General features: G+C 37.8%; 1 protein-coding gene across 2 annotated transcripts in view; it reads left to right on the top strand.

Moving 5' to 3' along the window:
* LOC122550719 (radixin) overlaps positions 1-11,095 on the top strand; it is an 80,310-nt gene extending 69,215 nt beyond the window's left edge. For both annotated transcript variants that reach the window (XM_043691865.2, XM_043691867.2), the window contains exons 12-14: positions 2,994-3,086; positions 3,305-3,544; positions 8,982-11,095. In XM_043691865.2, coding sequence (XP_043547800.1) covers positions 2,994-3,086; positions 3,305-3,544; positions 8,982-9,146 — 498 coding nt within the window. In that variant the 3' untranslated portion in view covers positions 9,147-11,095. The remainder of the gene's footprint in view (positions 1-2,993; positions 3,087-3,304; positions 3,545-8,981) is intronic.
* Positions 11,096-15,897: the final 4,802 nt, after the last annotated feature.

Raw genomic sequence — 15,897 nt, 5'->3', positions numbered from 1 at the left:
ATTGTAAAGGAATGATAAACATAGCTCTGTTCATACTACAATATCCTCCTTCCTAACTGAGGGCTAGTGCTAAACTTAAGAGTTGTCTGCAGACTAGTTAAGTGATGACCTGACAATGTCCCAGATATTGGCAGGGCACAGTTCAACAGAGGTGATGAAACAATGGTAAACATTTGGAAGGATGTTGCTGTAGAAGTTCTCCCCATTGACTCCAGATCCATGAAGTCTGTGGCATCAGATCAGTCATGGGTGAGGAAATATCTTGCAGATTAGCACCTCCTTGACTGATCAGTCATTACTCCTCTGTTTTGCACAGCACTTGGAGGCAAGACTGAGTGGCAAGCATGCAGAATGTACTGGGTGGCGACTTTACTATTCATTGCTAAGAGTAAATTTGCAGTAACTTTTGATAGCTGATGCAATCTTAAAACACAGACTGAGTTTGCAGCAGGGAACCAATCAGAGGGTTTAAAAAGAAACACAATCTCATCCTCATTAATCTACCTACTCTTATGCATTTGTCCCTGACGTTGGTAGGAGTGAATGCTGTGCAGTCTTTGGAGATAACATTTTGAGGGTGCTGTACGTTGTTGTGTGGCACTACCTCAATGCTATATGAGATGGACTTTTCTGATCAGATCTAACCACTCCACAATGGGCATACATGAAGTGCTGTGGGCCATCAGTAGCAAAAGACTTACTACTCCAATGCAATTTTATAATCTCATGGCCAAGCATATCCTCTAGTCTTCACTTGCGATAAAGCCAAGGATCAGTCCTAGTTCAGTGAAGGACAGCACCAGGCATACCAAAAGTAGGAGATATCAAACAACGTTAGTAGCAAGTGATGGGCAGAGATAAACGATACCACATCCTACAGATTGGATTTAAGCTCTGGTCCTGCTACATCGTTGTGAATGATTGGTGTACAACTAAAACAACTCACTGGACCTGGAGGCTCCACAAATCTCCATCCTGAAAAATGGGGGAACCCAGGACATAATGCAAAGAGAATGCTGAAGCATTTTGTAGCAATCTTAAGCCACAAGTGCTATGTAGATGATCCATCTCCACCTTCCCCAATGATTCCAATATCACAGTTGCCAGTCTTCAGCCAATTCTTTTCACTCATGATGACATGATCTCATTGTGTGAGGCACTGGATACTGCAAAGGCTATAGATCTAGACCACATTCCAGAAGTTGTACTAAAGATGTGCCTCTGATGTTCTGCTCACTTAGCTAAGCTATTCTATTACAGCTACAACACTGGCATCTTCCCAGGTATGTCCTGTTTAAACACAGCAAACTGAATACAACCTATCCTTCTATGGCCCCATCTGTCTACTCTGTTTCAATAAAGTGATATAACATGAAGAGTGCTGTTAGGCAGCACTTGCTCAGCAATAACCTGCTCAGTGATGCCCAGTTTGTATTCTACCAGGGCCACTCGGCTTCTGAACTTGTTACATGCTTGGCTCAAACATGGACAAGAGTTGAATTCTAGCCATGAGGTGGACATGGCCACTAATGACCTCAAAACTGTAGTTGATTTAGTGTGACATCAAGGGCCCAAGTTAAAATCAGTCTGGAATCTTTTGAGGAAGCTGTCTCTCATTTGGAGTCATACCAAGCACAAAGGAAGATGATTGTAGTTGCTGGAGGCCAATAGTTTCAGATCCAGAATATCACTGCAGGAGATACTCTGTCGTGTCCTAGGCAGTACTGCCTGCAAGTGTTTCATAAGTGACCTTGATGGGAATGCTCACTGATGCCATTTGCATAGTGACTGCTTGACGAGTCACAAATGCAGTAAGACCTGGATGATATCCAAATTTGGGTAGACAATTGAATATCATTCACATGACAGAAGTGGCAAGTAATGGCCATTCCAAGCAAATGAGAGTCTAACTATTTGGTCCTTGACATTCAATGGCCACGCCATTGCTGAATCATGCTCATGCACTCAACTAGTCATACTAATATCTCTGGAGTGTGATTGGAAAATCCTCACGTGCCTGCATGAATGCAGTATAAATACTAATTGGAAATGTACAGAATATACTGCTGAAATTCACCAAGACTCAGACAGCATGTTCCAAACTTATAACCGCTACTTTCTTGAAGGACAAAGGCAGCAGAAACATGGAAGTACCACCAACTGCAAGTTCCCCTCCAAACTATTCAAAATATCCTGACTTGGAAATTTATATCACTGTTCCTTCAGTGTTGCTGGGTCAAAATCCTCGAGTCTCTTTCTAATAGCATTGTGTACCTAAACTACAGGTGGTTACAGGTCACAAAGGCACTCCTCTACCACCAGCTTGACAGTGGGCAATAAATGCTGGTCCAACCTATAGATTTTATGTTCCATTGAATAAAACTTGAATCTGCTATCTATGCTTTGAAATGTTTAAAGCTTTTTCTGTTTACCCAGTTGCATGTTAAAGCATACAAACCCAAATCGACTTTAGAATGAGGGTCTGTATCAGATAAACAACTTCTAAAAATTCATAATGTTGTTTCCTTTTATGTACTACAGAGGAACCTCTAAAATCTGGCATTCAATTATCCGAATATCAGATTATCCGGCATGATTGCAAGGTCCCGATACTTGGCTAAAACGTTATCCAGCATTTGATTATCCGGAATTCGATTAACTGAATGAAATACTCCCAGCCTGTGTCCTTTTGGACAATCAAGGCTCCTCTGTATATCCTTTTGCATTGCTTTTCTTGTCTCCGGTTTCCTATCTCCATTTTCCTTCATTCAGTTGGTCATTCTTCAAAACAAAACCTTTGTTAATTTGTCAAACATGACTGCTTTTTCAAGGTGATGCTGACCACTCCTTAATTCATTCCTTTCTAAATGCTCAAGATAAGGGTTGCTTGCCATTCATGCCTCTACAAAATATGCTTGGATGTTAACTTTGAGCAAATGTATAGTTGTGAAATTGTGCAATGTTCATTTAATTTGTTGGTGTTCCTTTTTTAGGCTGCTGAACTTGCTGAATTTACAGCCAAAATTGCACTTTTGGAGGATGCCAAGAGGAAGAAGGAAGCAGAGGCTACTGAATGGCAGCAGAAAGTAAGTAATTCAGCTTATTACTATGTTTGAAACGCATGAATTAACAAAAGCAGCTTAGAGTATGGACTATTGAACTGAAGTAACGCTGCATCTGAAATGACCAAAGGAAATTTTCTCAAAAGGGTCTTTAATCATTATTGCTAATTCAGGTAGGAATTGACTGAGTACGACTGATACAAATGGTGAAAATGGTTTTTTTCGCTCTCGCTGCTAACTAGGCTGTAACAGCTCAGGAGGACTTGGAAAAAACCAAGGAGGAATTGAAGATTGTGATGACCGCTCCTCCACCACCACCACCAGTTATTCCACAAGCTGAGAATGAGCATGATGATGAGCAAGATGAGAACAATGCTGAAGCCAGTGCTGAACTGTTATCAGAAGGAATAGCAAACCATCGCAGTGAGGAGGAACGCATTACTGAAACACAGAAGAATGAGCGTGTAAAGAAACAACTGCAGGTGAGCTGATTTGCTGGTAAACCTTATTTTATTGTAGTCACTTGTACTGAAGAAAAGCTTTGTTGTGAGCAGTACAGGCAGATCATAGTGTTTAGAGTGAGATATGCAAGTTCATGGCTGTACAGGAGGTGCACAAAGCAAGACCAACGTTATTTGAAATAGAGGTCCGTTCAGCAGTCTAATAGCAGGGAAGAAGCTGCTATTGAACCTGTTGCATGTTCAAGCTTCTGTATTTTATGCATGGAATATATATTACAAACTTACAATCCTCCTGAATGGAAAACACAAGCCTTAAGAAATCTTGTTACTGGCATGAGATTTAAGCATCAAATCAAGACTGTATTGTGCTGAACTCTAATGGAATTATTTTTAAAGTATACAGTTTATTTTTAAAACTGTACTTACAATGTTAACAGAAATAAAAGATGAATCAGATTTTGGTTTTTAAGAAAGCTCTTCAAAAAAGTACTTTTGCTATATATGCCTCTCAATCCCAGTTGAGCTGTTTTTAAATCTACTAGAATTTTTTTTAAACATAGCCTTAAAGTGGTGCCATATCATCCAGAGAAAACAGCAACTGCAATTTTCCTGAGCTTTGACCATTATGGGAAGTTATACAGAGACTAATGCTGGCACCACAATTACTTGGGATATTTATTAGTGACATGGATAGGGCGGCACAATGGTTAGTACAGCTGCCTCACAGCGCTAGGGACCAGAGTTCGATTCTAGCCTTGGGCGATTTTGTCTGTGTGGAGTTTGCACGTTCTCCCCATGTCTGTGTGGGCTTCCTCTGGGTGTTCCGGTTTCCCCCCTCAATCCAAAGATGTGCATGGCAGGCCATGCTAAATTGCCCATAGTGTTAAGCGCATTAGTCAGGGATAAATGTAGGGGACTGGATCTGGGTGGGTTACTCTTCGGAGGGTCGGTGTGGACTTGGGCCAAAGGGAATCTAATCTAATCTAAAAATATATGTACAATAGCCGAGTTTGCAGATAGCACATAAGTGGGAAGGCAAATGGTGAAAATGACTCAGTCCGCAGAGAGATATTGGCAGATTAACTGAATGGGCAAAACTTTCCAGATGGAATTATAATATGGGCAATGTTTGGTTATGCAATTTAACAGAAGGAGTAGAGCAACTACATATTTAATAGAGAGTCTGTAGAAAGCTACAGCACAAGGATTTGAGTCCTTATCCATGAATCTCAAAAAAAAAAGCCACCCAAGTTCAATGGATAACAGGGAAAGCAAACTGAATGTTTGCTTTTTTTATACTTCATTCCATTTGAAATAAGGAGGTTTTGCTAAAACTATACTGGCTAGAATATGGTGAACAGATTTGGGTCATATTTATTTAAGGAAAGTTACATAAAGCTGATTCCAGGTATGGAAGGAGGAGAAGTCGAGTAGAATATGCTGGTGTTAATTGGAACATAGAAGAATGAGAGGGGATCTTTAATAAACATGCAGAATTCTTGGATGACTTTGACAAGATGGATGTAGAAAGGTTATTTCTCCTTTGTGGGAGAGTCTGGGACCAGAATAAGGTGTTGCACACTTAAGACCAGATGAAGTATTTCTTGAGGGTAGCAAATTTGTGGTTTCTTTACTTCTGAGTTGTTGAAGTTGAGTCATTAAGGATATTCCAGGTGGTGATAGATTTTTAATCTAAGGGAATTGAGGATCATGTGGTGGTGGGTGGGGAAAGAGGATGTGGGAGGCAAGAAGTGGAAGGTGAGGATTGTCAGATCAGTATGATCCCAGTGGCACATACTGGCCTACATCCATTCCTATGTGTTATAGTGTTTATCTGAAACCAGCTGTACAGGACAAGTATGTGACTCCTTGCATTTTCATGCAGAGGATTTTCTTACTGGTGGCTTTTGCAGATTTTTTTTTCTTGATGTTTGTATGCTGCAATGTTTACACTTTCATTGCAGCACTTCAACTCAGTCCTGCTTTTAAAAAGCTGTCTTCACTGACATGTAACAGGGCTAAACTAACAACAAACCCTGTGCGTACTGGAACTTTAAACATTCTTCTTTAGATTGAGTGAAAGCAAAGAAAGGAACTTAATGTTACCTCATACCATTATCCCATGGTTGGTTTTTTTAAACCTTCCACTTTTTTAACCTCTGCACTTTAATCCATTACAATTCTAATCTTTATCCAGTTCTGCTGAAAGGTCATTTATCTGAAATATTAATTCTGTTTCTTTACCTACAGATGTTGCCTGACCACCTAATATTTGTTTGCAATATTTTGTATTTATTTAGTTTCCAGTCTAGTGTTCGTTCCTCCTATTTAGTTTATCCAAGGTTATATTAGCATGTCTTTTAAAAATGTCCTTTCTGTGGAATAATGGGCAGATTTCCACTAGGTAACTTGAGAGAGATGAAGTGAGCCTTCGTTTAATACACTGGACATTATTGTACTCTTAAGACTCCTATGAGAAAGAGGTGAAATCTAGCCAGTGGTTATCCTATTGGAAGGGTAATCCATTCTGAGGCTTACTACTATGGTGGCCTAATTTGCAGATGGAAAGAATTCCAGTGTTTTTGTTTATCTTTTCGAAGGGAGAACATTGGTTGATCTCTAGAGGTTCTGCCCTGTGGAATTCTGCATGTCTGTTTTGGTTGAAGTCTAATATTAGCCTTCCTGGTGAAACAATTCCATCTATATTTTTAAAAGGAAACCCTTTTTGGTGGTGTGGTTGAAACAATGGAGCTCTTTAAAGTATTAATGAAAAGCTGGTTTCTAAATTGGTCAGTTTCATTACACAACTTTCTTTCAGGAGCAAAGTTTACAGCACTCGAAGCCAATATTTAAGACTCTCTTTTTGAACATTTTGTATGTGATCACCACATAAGACAAAGACTAAATCAACCAAAAAAAGTCAATGCCTGTGACAAGACTGCCATTTGAATGTATTATGAAAAGTCTTTGTGCTACTTTTATATGGGTGAGAGTTAGGCCACCTAACTTTCGGATTGTATTGCTTTCATTCTGTTTGTAAATTCTCAGCTGGAAATTGTGTACTACTTTTAGAGCTCCTTTTTGTGAGGTTTTATTAAATGCCCCATACCATGTCTTACAAAATGTATTCTTTTAAAATCTGGTGCTGAAATTGACAGTTTTTTTTACTTCTAGACTTTATTTCTACAGTGTCCATCTCAACCACCTGAACTCCACCCCCTACAAAATCTCATTGTGAAACAGATGCAGCCATTGTTCTACCTCCAGAAATCTCTAATGTATCAATCATGTCCATCTATACTTGGTGCCACTGGCTCTCTTCCTGTCTCTGTACATCAATTTTCCACCTACAGTTTTGACCAGTCTCTTGTTCCTCCCTACCACCTGAAAGTCATATGCATTTAATACTCAGTACCTTTTTTTTGCTCTGGGATTAATGAATATTTGACCTGCTCTCGAGCTCTCTTCTCCCCTCATGACATTCTATCTCAAGGCATCTTAAAATTCACTTTTTTTGGACACCTCCCTTAATATCTCTATGTTGCTTTGGTCAGCCTTTATTGCAGGTTTAAGTGCTGAACAGGTTTTTTTTATTTTTTGATATTCAGCACTGGTTTCTACTTCATAGACTGGTCTTTAAGTGTTTAAAATGAAATGTAACCTTTTATTTGTAAAACTTATTGAGGTATTCTAAAATACAAAGCTGCATCTTAGATTTTCTTTCTGCATGAATTATATTTTCAGTTTTAATAAGTTTGAAAAATGGAACTCTTACAATAATTGATTCTGATATTTCCTGCTCTGTGAATACATAGAATCATATAAAAGGAAACCATTGAACCCACATACTTGTGCTATTTCTTTTGAGCTACCCACTTAGTCTCTCTCTTCCCCCACCCCCAATCCTACAGCTATTTTCCATTTGAATATTATCCCATTCTGTAAGTAGCAAATTTAAAACCCGCAAGATGGTAAGTCTAATGACTTGAGGAATTTTTATTTGGCTACTATGCATTGTCCATATGACTGTAGGATATAGGAGCAAAACTAGGCTCTATGACCTACTGAGTCAGTTTCGTTAATCAATGCAATCGTGAATGATTTGGATAATCTAACTCCACACTACAGTTTTCCTGTTTTTATTTATTCTGAGACAATGCCCTTTTTGTCCCAGACTCTCCCATGAGGGAAATCATCCTCTCGGCCTCTTCTCTGTCAAGCCCACTACGAGTTGTGTATGCTTCAGTAAGGTCACCACTCATTATTCTAAAATGAAGTACAGGCTGAATTTAATTGTAAGACAGCCCCTCCATGCCTGAGATCAACCTATTGAACCTTCATTGGACTGTTTTTTTTAATACCAGTATACCTTCCCTTAAATAAGGGGAACAGAAACTGTTCACAGTATTCCAGGTGGGGTCTGACTGCCTTGTTTTGGTTTTAGCAAGACCTCCCTATATTTATACGCCATTCCTTTTGAAATGAAGGCCAACATTCCATTCACATTCCCTTTTACCTAGTGAAGTTGTAGATATTTCCTAATCCAACCTGTTCAGGATTGTATCATGAAACACCTTTTGAGCACGTGGGACTTGAACTTGAGCCTCCTGCTGCAGAAGTGCATAATCTCATACTTGCCTACGTGTTCCATCTGCCACATTTTTGGCCACTCAACCTGTCTCTCTGCAAACTGTCATTCTCATACTTGCCTCACCACCTAATCTTGGCATCTGCAAATTGTGATAGTACATGAATTTTCCTCATCCAAGTCTATATATTTTGTAAATAATTTTGACCCCAGCACTGATCCTAGTGACACCATTTTACTAATTATACCATCTACTAGTTACAGGTTGAAAACTCCCCCTTATCCCAAACTGTCTTGAGTTAGCCAATTGTTTGTCCGTCTGATGTATTAATGCAATAGTGTTGGCTCTTGTGTAATCTTATGTGCTGTACCTTTTCTTAAACATTTGGATTTCCAAAAGGTGTATTTGATCTACTGGTTCCCTGATCAGATTTCTAATGAATGTCATACATGATTTCCTCTTCATGAAGCCATGCTACTCTACTTGTTTAGATTGTAATTTTTAATGCTATGCTGTTACATCCTTTTATTATAGATGCTGATATGTTTAACTGGCCTTTAGTTTTTTTGTGTCTCGTGTAATATTTGTATAATTTGTAGACACGTGTAAGTTGGCTAACAAGACGGCCTGTGAAATGTCCCAATACAAATGTGCATTTTAAATCTAAAGATCAGAGGTAGGCAATGCTGTTGAAATTCAGTGGATATTGTGGCTGAATTTGGTGCATACTCCATAGAAGTGTTCTTTGGTTAATTTTTGTACATTCTTGAAGCTTCGAGAGCTTTTGTTTTTGATTGCTGTTTTATGTTAAATTAGGAATATTTTAGATTTCATGTTGAAAGTCTGGTTAATCCATGTTTATTTAATAGGCATTAAGTTCTGAATTGGCCCATGCCCGTGATGAGACAAAGAAAACCGTAAATGACGTCATCCATGCTGAAAATGTTAAGGCGGGCCGTGACAAATACAAGACTCTACGACAGATACGACAAGGCAACACAAAACAGCGAATTGATGAGTTTGAAGCTATGTGAAAGTGCAGTTACTTTTTATATTATGTTCTCTTAAAACAGCTGAACCAACAGCAGAGGAACAAGCAGCGCTCTACTGCTAAGAGTAGTGTTTCATCTTGCCAAAGTATTCTATCAGTTATACCGGAGTTGGATGTAAATTTCTAAGGCAGTTGGTAAATGCCCTTTAAGCATTTAGTAGAACAATTAATGGAACTTGGATGGAGCTATTCAGGAAATAAACTGATGTGTTTTTTTTCCCCCATTAATAGGCATGTTTAATTTCAGTGAGGTGCATGTATGAAGTGTGGCTTGGTCTCTGTAGCTTGCCATTAGAGGTGTATAAAGTTAATATAGAACAGTTGATACTTTTGAGGGCTTGAGCAAACTGCCTTAAAATGAGGGAGGGCTGTAAAATTTATCTAAATTTCAGTAACTGAATACTGTGTATTAGATTGAACATCTTTCGGAAGGTTGGTGTTTCATGTCCTGTCATCATAGATGGTTTTCTTTGCCTACCTGTTCACAAAGACTTGTTCAACAGATAGCTGGTCCTAGTTTCTAACTGGACTGCTATTTGCTCAAGACACAGCAAGCAATGCATTGGCATAAGGCTCCTGTGTCTGTACAGACCAAATTGAAATGCAACCATTATTAGTGAACAAATTTTCATGCCGGGCCTTTCTGGCAGGGGAGCATATGAAAACATCAGTCCCAAGGAGGGGACAGTATACTACCTCAATATTATACACATGATGAATGGCCAGTCAAACACCCCCTCAATGTCTGAATTTTCTGCAAGATATCATGTAGTTTTTTAATCTTGCACTTTGCTTCTTTGTCACCCACCTTTCCCTAAAACTGAATTAATGTTGGAATACTTGTATGTGTTGATCAGATCACTCAATGTTGTATATGTAAAATGATGGCACAAGAAGTTTTTTGTATTACTTTTAATATTTCTGTTGCCTGAACCCAGGTGGTAGGCGTTTCTCTCTGTTTGCAGGAGAATAGGTAAATGTGCACACATTTCAGGTGAATGATGCTTCAAGGTAATAAGCTAACTTGCATTACTAAATAAGTGTTTAGTGGCAAATTACAGTAGGAAGAACACTGCATGTTATATTGACAATTGGCTGTCTGTTAAACTTGCCACCTTGTGCTAAGTAAGCATTTGATCAATAGTCATTGATTTACTGTAATTTAGATTTGGTGCCCTTGCTTCCTCTGTACTTGGTTCAGCTAAATTTCCATTGGTATTATGCACTCATAAATCAGCATTTGTTATCTGTAATGATGGTTTATTGAAATTGCCATTTATAGTTGAGCATTTAATATGCATAGTAGGCTAAAGATAATGGGCAATTCTATTGCGCTTTTTGTGGCTGTTTATTGCAGGTTAAGTTTTGATTTATGTCATGAATAAACATCTAGTTTTTGTAATTGCAGGTGAGATTTCTGTTTTCATTGTATGCTGAATGACAACTGGCAATTCTTGAAGACTGGTTGTGAATGTTGTGTACATGCATCAAACTTTGTCAAGTATTTCTACTTGCAGTGGAAGAGTACACTGTTTTGGCGCATCAAGAACATTAACTGAGGCATAAGCATCAGTATTTTATCATGTTCATGCACTTTGCCATAGCAAGTTGAAATACTATCTTTCCAATGGATATTTTTCCTGAAATGTGTACACTGACATTGATGCATCTGTGTTGGTATAATTGTTGGATAACACTACCATTTATTGGCTATATGAGCTAATTATGGGAATGTTCAACTATTAAGCTATATGGCTACTAATGCAATCACTAGCAGTATACAACATTTATTAATCTAAAATACATTGGTTTGTCTCTTCCAAAATTAACTTTACAAATGCTTTTCCCTGGCACCATGTACTGTTATACAAACAGCATAACTATTTTGAACAACATTAATTGGTTCACTATTAAAAAGAAAAGTAAAATTGATTCTAGTGCGCACTTATTCAATAAATTTATGCTTTCTCTTTCAACAAAGGTTAATTAAGTGGTGAGAAGTGATTTATAAGCTAGTAATCTATTGTGGTATTAAGCAATGCTCCAGTAGTTTACTGGGAACTTGGGTATTGTGGAATATTCTGAAATAAGTGTCATTTAATTTTAGAGAAAGTTCAGATTCTATCTAAATATAGTGCAGTAATACAATTTTTTTATTCAGAAAATGTGCTAACATCTTCACTGTATGATTCAACCTGTTCTCAGGATTAACTTTTGGCTACTATCTGTTTGCAAATTCTGGTTGTTCACAGGAAATCATCTCTGAATGTACCTTTGCTCAATATTTCTATTTGAGTGCATGGAGGCTAAATGGAATATATCTTTGCTTAATAATATGCATATTTAAGCTATTCTGGGATAAATTGTAGATCCTGCATTGAGGTTTATGTAAAATACTTGCGCTTCCTAGCAAAACAATTTCTTGCTGCATTGTAGCCTCATTTCTTCTGCACCGGAAATGTTCTGTGCTTGAGCCTTTACAACATAGAATCATATTCATTTCCTCACTACTGATGGGAGAACAGTTGTAATGAAGTGGAACTGAAATCCTACAAAACAGACTTGATAAGCTAGTGAGGATGTTCTTCAGATTATGTTTTGAAGTATGCAGATTCTGAATTTGGTTTGGATTTGCTACCTTGACTTGGGAACAGCTGAGCTGCCCACTCCATTAGATTTACCAATTCTGACCCCTACTGGAGAATAGGAAGAAGTGAAGCAAGTGTAATTTTATGTTATGATTGACTAATAAACAAGTGTAATTTGAGAACCTGTTTTTGATTCTTACATTTAGAATTATTCTGACAGCTCCTGAGGTACAATTTCATCAGCTGAATTTTATTAACTAGTAAATGAATTTGTTTGGGTCCTGTTGGCACCCTCTCAATATTTATTGTGTTGGATAAATCTACTATGATCCCACTGAGCAGCTTAAAATGTGAACAGTACTACCATGCCTGTTAATGCCTTTTAACATTATAGATTGCATATTGTAACACTTCCTGTGCATACTTATGATTTCAAGCAGGGATCGATCAAATTTGTTGCATTACATGATTCTGATTTCAATTATAAATTGATGAGGAAGGTCACTTAGCTCATCTTGGTCAAGACATTTTGGAATGATCCCAAAACCCTCCAATAAGACATGATCTTGGCTAATTGTCTTTCTTACTAAGCCCATGAATGGACATATTTTTGGATGTTAACCACATTGGGGATAAGGGGAGAAAGTATGAATAAGGCAGAGATCATAGCTGATTCTCTTGGACGGTAGAGCAGCCTTGAAGGGCCAAATGGCATTCTCTTTTCAATGTTCTGAGTACTAAAGGTGTAATCTAACCAGATTAGTGACTTTTTTTCCCCCCTCATTAGTTCCTCACCTGTTTATGCTGTATGGTACAGCAGTTATTGCTGTCTTGTAGTGACTGAACTAGTTTTGTATGCTGAGTATACATAAAGGACTTTTTTGACCTCAATCCTCAGCGACATAAGACAACACATTTTATTAAGCATGTTTTATTTTTCCTTTGTGCCTGTTAACCATTGTACCTATCCACTAACCTGTTTTTAAACTTTTTTTTGCAGTAATTTTGAGCTGCCTCTTGATTTCACTGCTCTTTGTGAATTTGGCCACTTTGGCTCAGGTTCTGCGATTTTGAAAACCAATCCCTAAATTAACACCCAGTACCACTTAATCATAACTCAGCCTGCTTCTTAATCATATCCCCATATATAATTTTGGAATCTGTTCAGCTGCTGTCCAACCTCCTTTTTGTCATTTGGTTAAACATTTTCTGTAATGAATACTTGCATCATGTACCTGGTCTATGTTTGAGCCTGCTTATGCTTTTTAGTCCTCTTGCTGCTGATTTATACTGTGAATATCCTTTTGAGACATTTGACCAGTGCCATAAGGACCAGTGCTGGGTCTCCTGGTTTGTTTATATTCACATCCAAATCACTCGTAGAAACATTTGTAATTTTGCAGATGACACCATCATCTATTACAGGTGGTGTAATAGACAGTGAAGATTATCTCAGGGCTTGATCAGATGGCCTGAAGAGTGACAGATGGAGTTTAATTTAAGGAAGTGAGATGTTGCATTTTGGTAAGGCAAACCAAGGCAGGGCTTGTACACTTAACAGTAGGGCCATGCAGAGTTTAGCTGAACAAAGACCTAGGTTTGCAGATGCATAAATCCTCCAGTGGCATCACAGGTAGATAAGATTGTGAAGGTGCACTTGCCTTTATTAGTCAGTGCATTGAGTATAGGAATTAGGATGTAATGTTGTGGTAAGGCTAGTTTTGGAATAATGTGTACAATTCTGGTCCCCCTTCTATAGGAAGGATGTTGTTAAACCAGAAAAGGATGCAGGAAGGATCCGTAAGGAGGTTTCCAGGCTTGAAGGGTGTCAATTACAAGGAGAGGCTGAATTGGTTGGGGCTTTTTTACCCTGGAGCATCAGAGACCGCAATATATTTTCTTTAAAATAGAGCTTGAATGGTATTGCAAACGTCTGGAGCAGGTTGGACTTGAATTGGCATACCATTATTGTCACATCAGTCCCCTTTAGAAGCTGCAGATTGTAAAACCTTTTTCTATAGGGTTTTATACAATGGGGAAGTGTTTAATTAGTTAATATTATCAGTTAAAACCACTAATTGCTACCCCATTCTTCAACCCTTTTGATGAATGAAAGCAACTCCATCAGCCTCCCTATTGAGCATTTCTGCTACACCATTTTATAATGGATAGAGCAGGTACCTGGTCTGAGTTCTGTACAAACAATTTAATATTGGACTTTTTGATAACTGGCAATGAATCAAGATTAACTCTCCCCCTGATTTATTAAAATCAGTAGTATGGATCAGTAACAGTCCAGAAAAATGTCTCCATACGCCAGTGACTATTTTATTCTCAAGCATCAAGCCACTTAGTCAGTCCCATTATCATTCTACATCCAGTAACAAGTACAAAAGGCCTTTTTCTGTGGATGAGAGAAATAATAGCAGGCAGAAGTTTGAAGGATCCACTTTCAGTAATGTGATTTACTAGGCCAACATTACACGTGATCATTATGTAGATTTTAAAATTGTAAATTGAGCTAAACTGGTTTAGAAACACTTAAAGATTAAATGTGAGCTAGGCCACCTAACGTCCGGATTGTATTGCTTTCATTCTGTTTGTAAATTCTCAGCTGGAAATTGTGTACTACTTTAGAGCTCCTTTTTGTGAGGGTTTTATTAAATGCCCCATACCATGTCTTACAAAATGTATTCTTTTAAAATCTGGTGCTGAAATTGACAGTTTTTTTACTTCTAAGGTAACTCTTTTATAAAAGACAATGCAACTTTTAAACTTCAACATGCACTAGTTTTTATAAACACTTTATTGGATTTGAAACTAAATAGTAGTATAGATAGATATCCATGTTTTAACAAGAGTTTTCCTCTTGTTTACAAAGCTCTTAGCAGCATTAGTCTAAACAATTGGCACTCAAAAGGACACCTATAATATACTTTATACAGCAGTATCATTCTGTATTCAAACCTTTTAGATTGATTTAAATATTTCATGAAAGTCACTACCCAAACTTATTCTGCATGAAGACTTAAGTTATTTAGTTCTGAGTGTAAAACCAAGCAACTAATACATCAGTTGATTCAAAGTTTTTCTAGTCTTTGAATATATTAGCTAATTGTGATTGCAGCCATGTTAATACTGGATATTTATAAACTAACTGGGCAGTTTGGTTTGTGAAGGGGAAAAGCATGCTTGACAAAACATTGTGCACATTACAAGCAGTGTTATTTGGGTAAAGTGGGAATTAGTGGCTGTGATGTACATGGGTCTTCAGAGAGCTTTTCATTTAAAATACTTTAACTAAAAAATTTCTTGCGCAAAATAAAACCAGAAAGGAGCAACTATTTGCTACCTATTCCCTATCAAGAAACTGACATTTAGGTCATTGAGACATCCCACAATTTCAACTTCAGTAGCACTGGTTTGGTTCACGACTGGGGTATACATAGTTAGTTTTGCCCACCACTATGAAAAGAAAACTAGAGTACAATTACCTACATTGGTAATTTAAAAACTTTAACATTTTAAAAGTCAAACATCCAAGGGCAGTGTTATCCCATTTGAAGATGCTGGAAGAATGAGCAACATCTGCTCAACCTTCCCACACTAAAAGCAATCTTTTATAGACATTGTTCACCAGTCCATCTTTTCCAACTATTTCTTAGCATTTAAGTTTAAAATACCTCCTTGAAGCAGTAAGCTCAAAGGGGATAGATAATCTCCTTTGTCATTTTGGTAAGAATAGTATGATGAGGTAAAAAAGGGAAGACCGAAGATACATTAGAAGTAAATGTCTAGCCATTCCAGGTTACATAACCTCAAGGGTATCTGAAGGAATGGATGGTTAAGCAGTTAGGCTCACTTTCTATTATGCTTAGAAACAATAACTTCCAGATGGTGTTTTATGATCTTTTGGGCTGTCAGTCAGAATTTATCCCAGCTCACGTGGATAGAATTCAGAATAGATTTCTGGAGTATGCATAGTTAGTTTTGCCCACCACTGCATGAAAAGAAAAGCATGACTGAAATCTACACTCACTAATAGCAGCTTATGAAGAAGGATGCTACAATAGCAAGGAGGGCTAGTTGTGATCAATGTTTTTAGTCCCATCTACTTCAGGTTGAGATTCTTCCTAACACAAACAA

The sequence above is a fragment of the Chiloscyllium plagiosum genome, unplaced genomic scaffold, assembly GCF_037043375.1.
Source record: "Chiloscyllium plagiosum isolate Xiang-an unplaced genomic scaffold, Cpla_swu_hap1 HiC_scaffold_6, whole genome shotgun sequence".
Taxonomy (NCBI): Eukaryota; Metazoa; Chordata; class Chondrichthyes; order Orectolobiformes; family Hemiscylliidae; genus Chiloscyllium; species Chiloscyllium plagiosum.
Note: the sequence above shows the minus strand (reverse complement) of the source record. Positions and strands in the feature narration are given on the sequence as shown.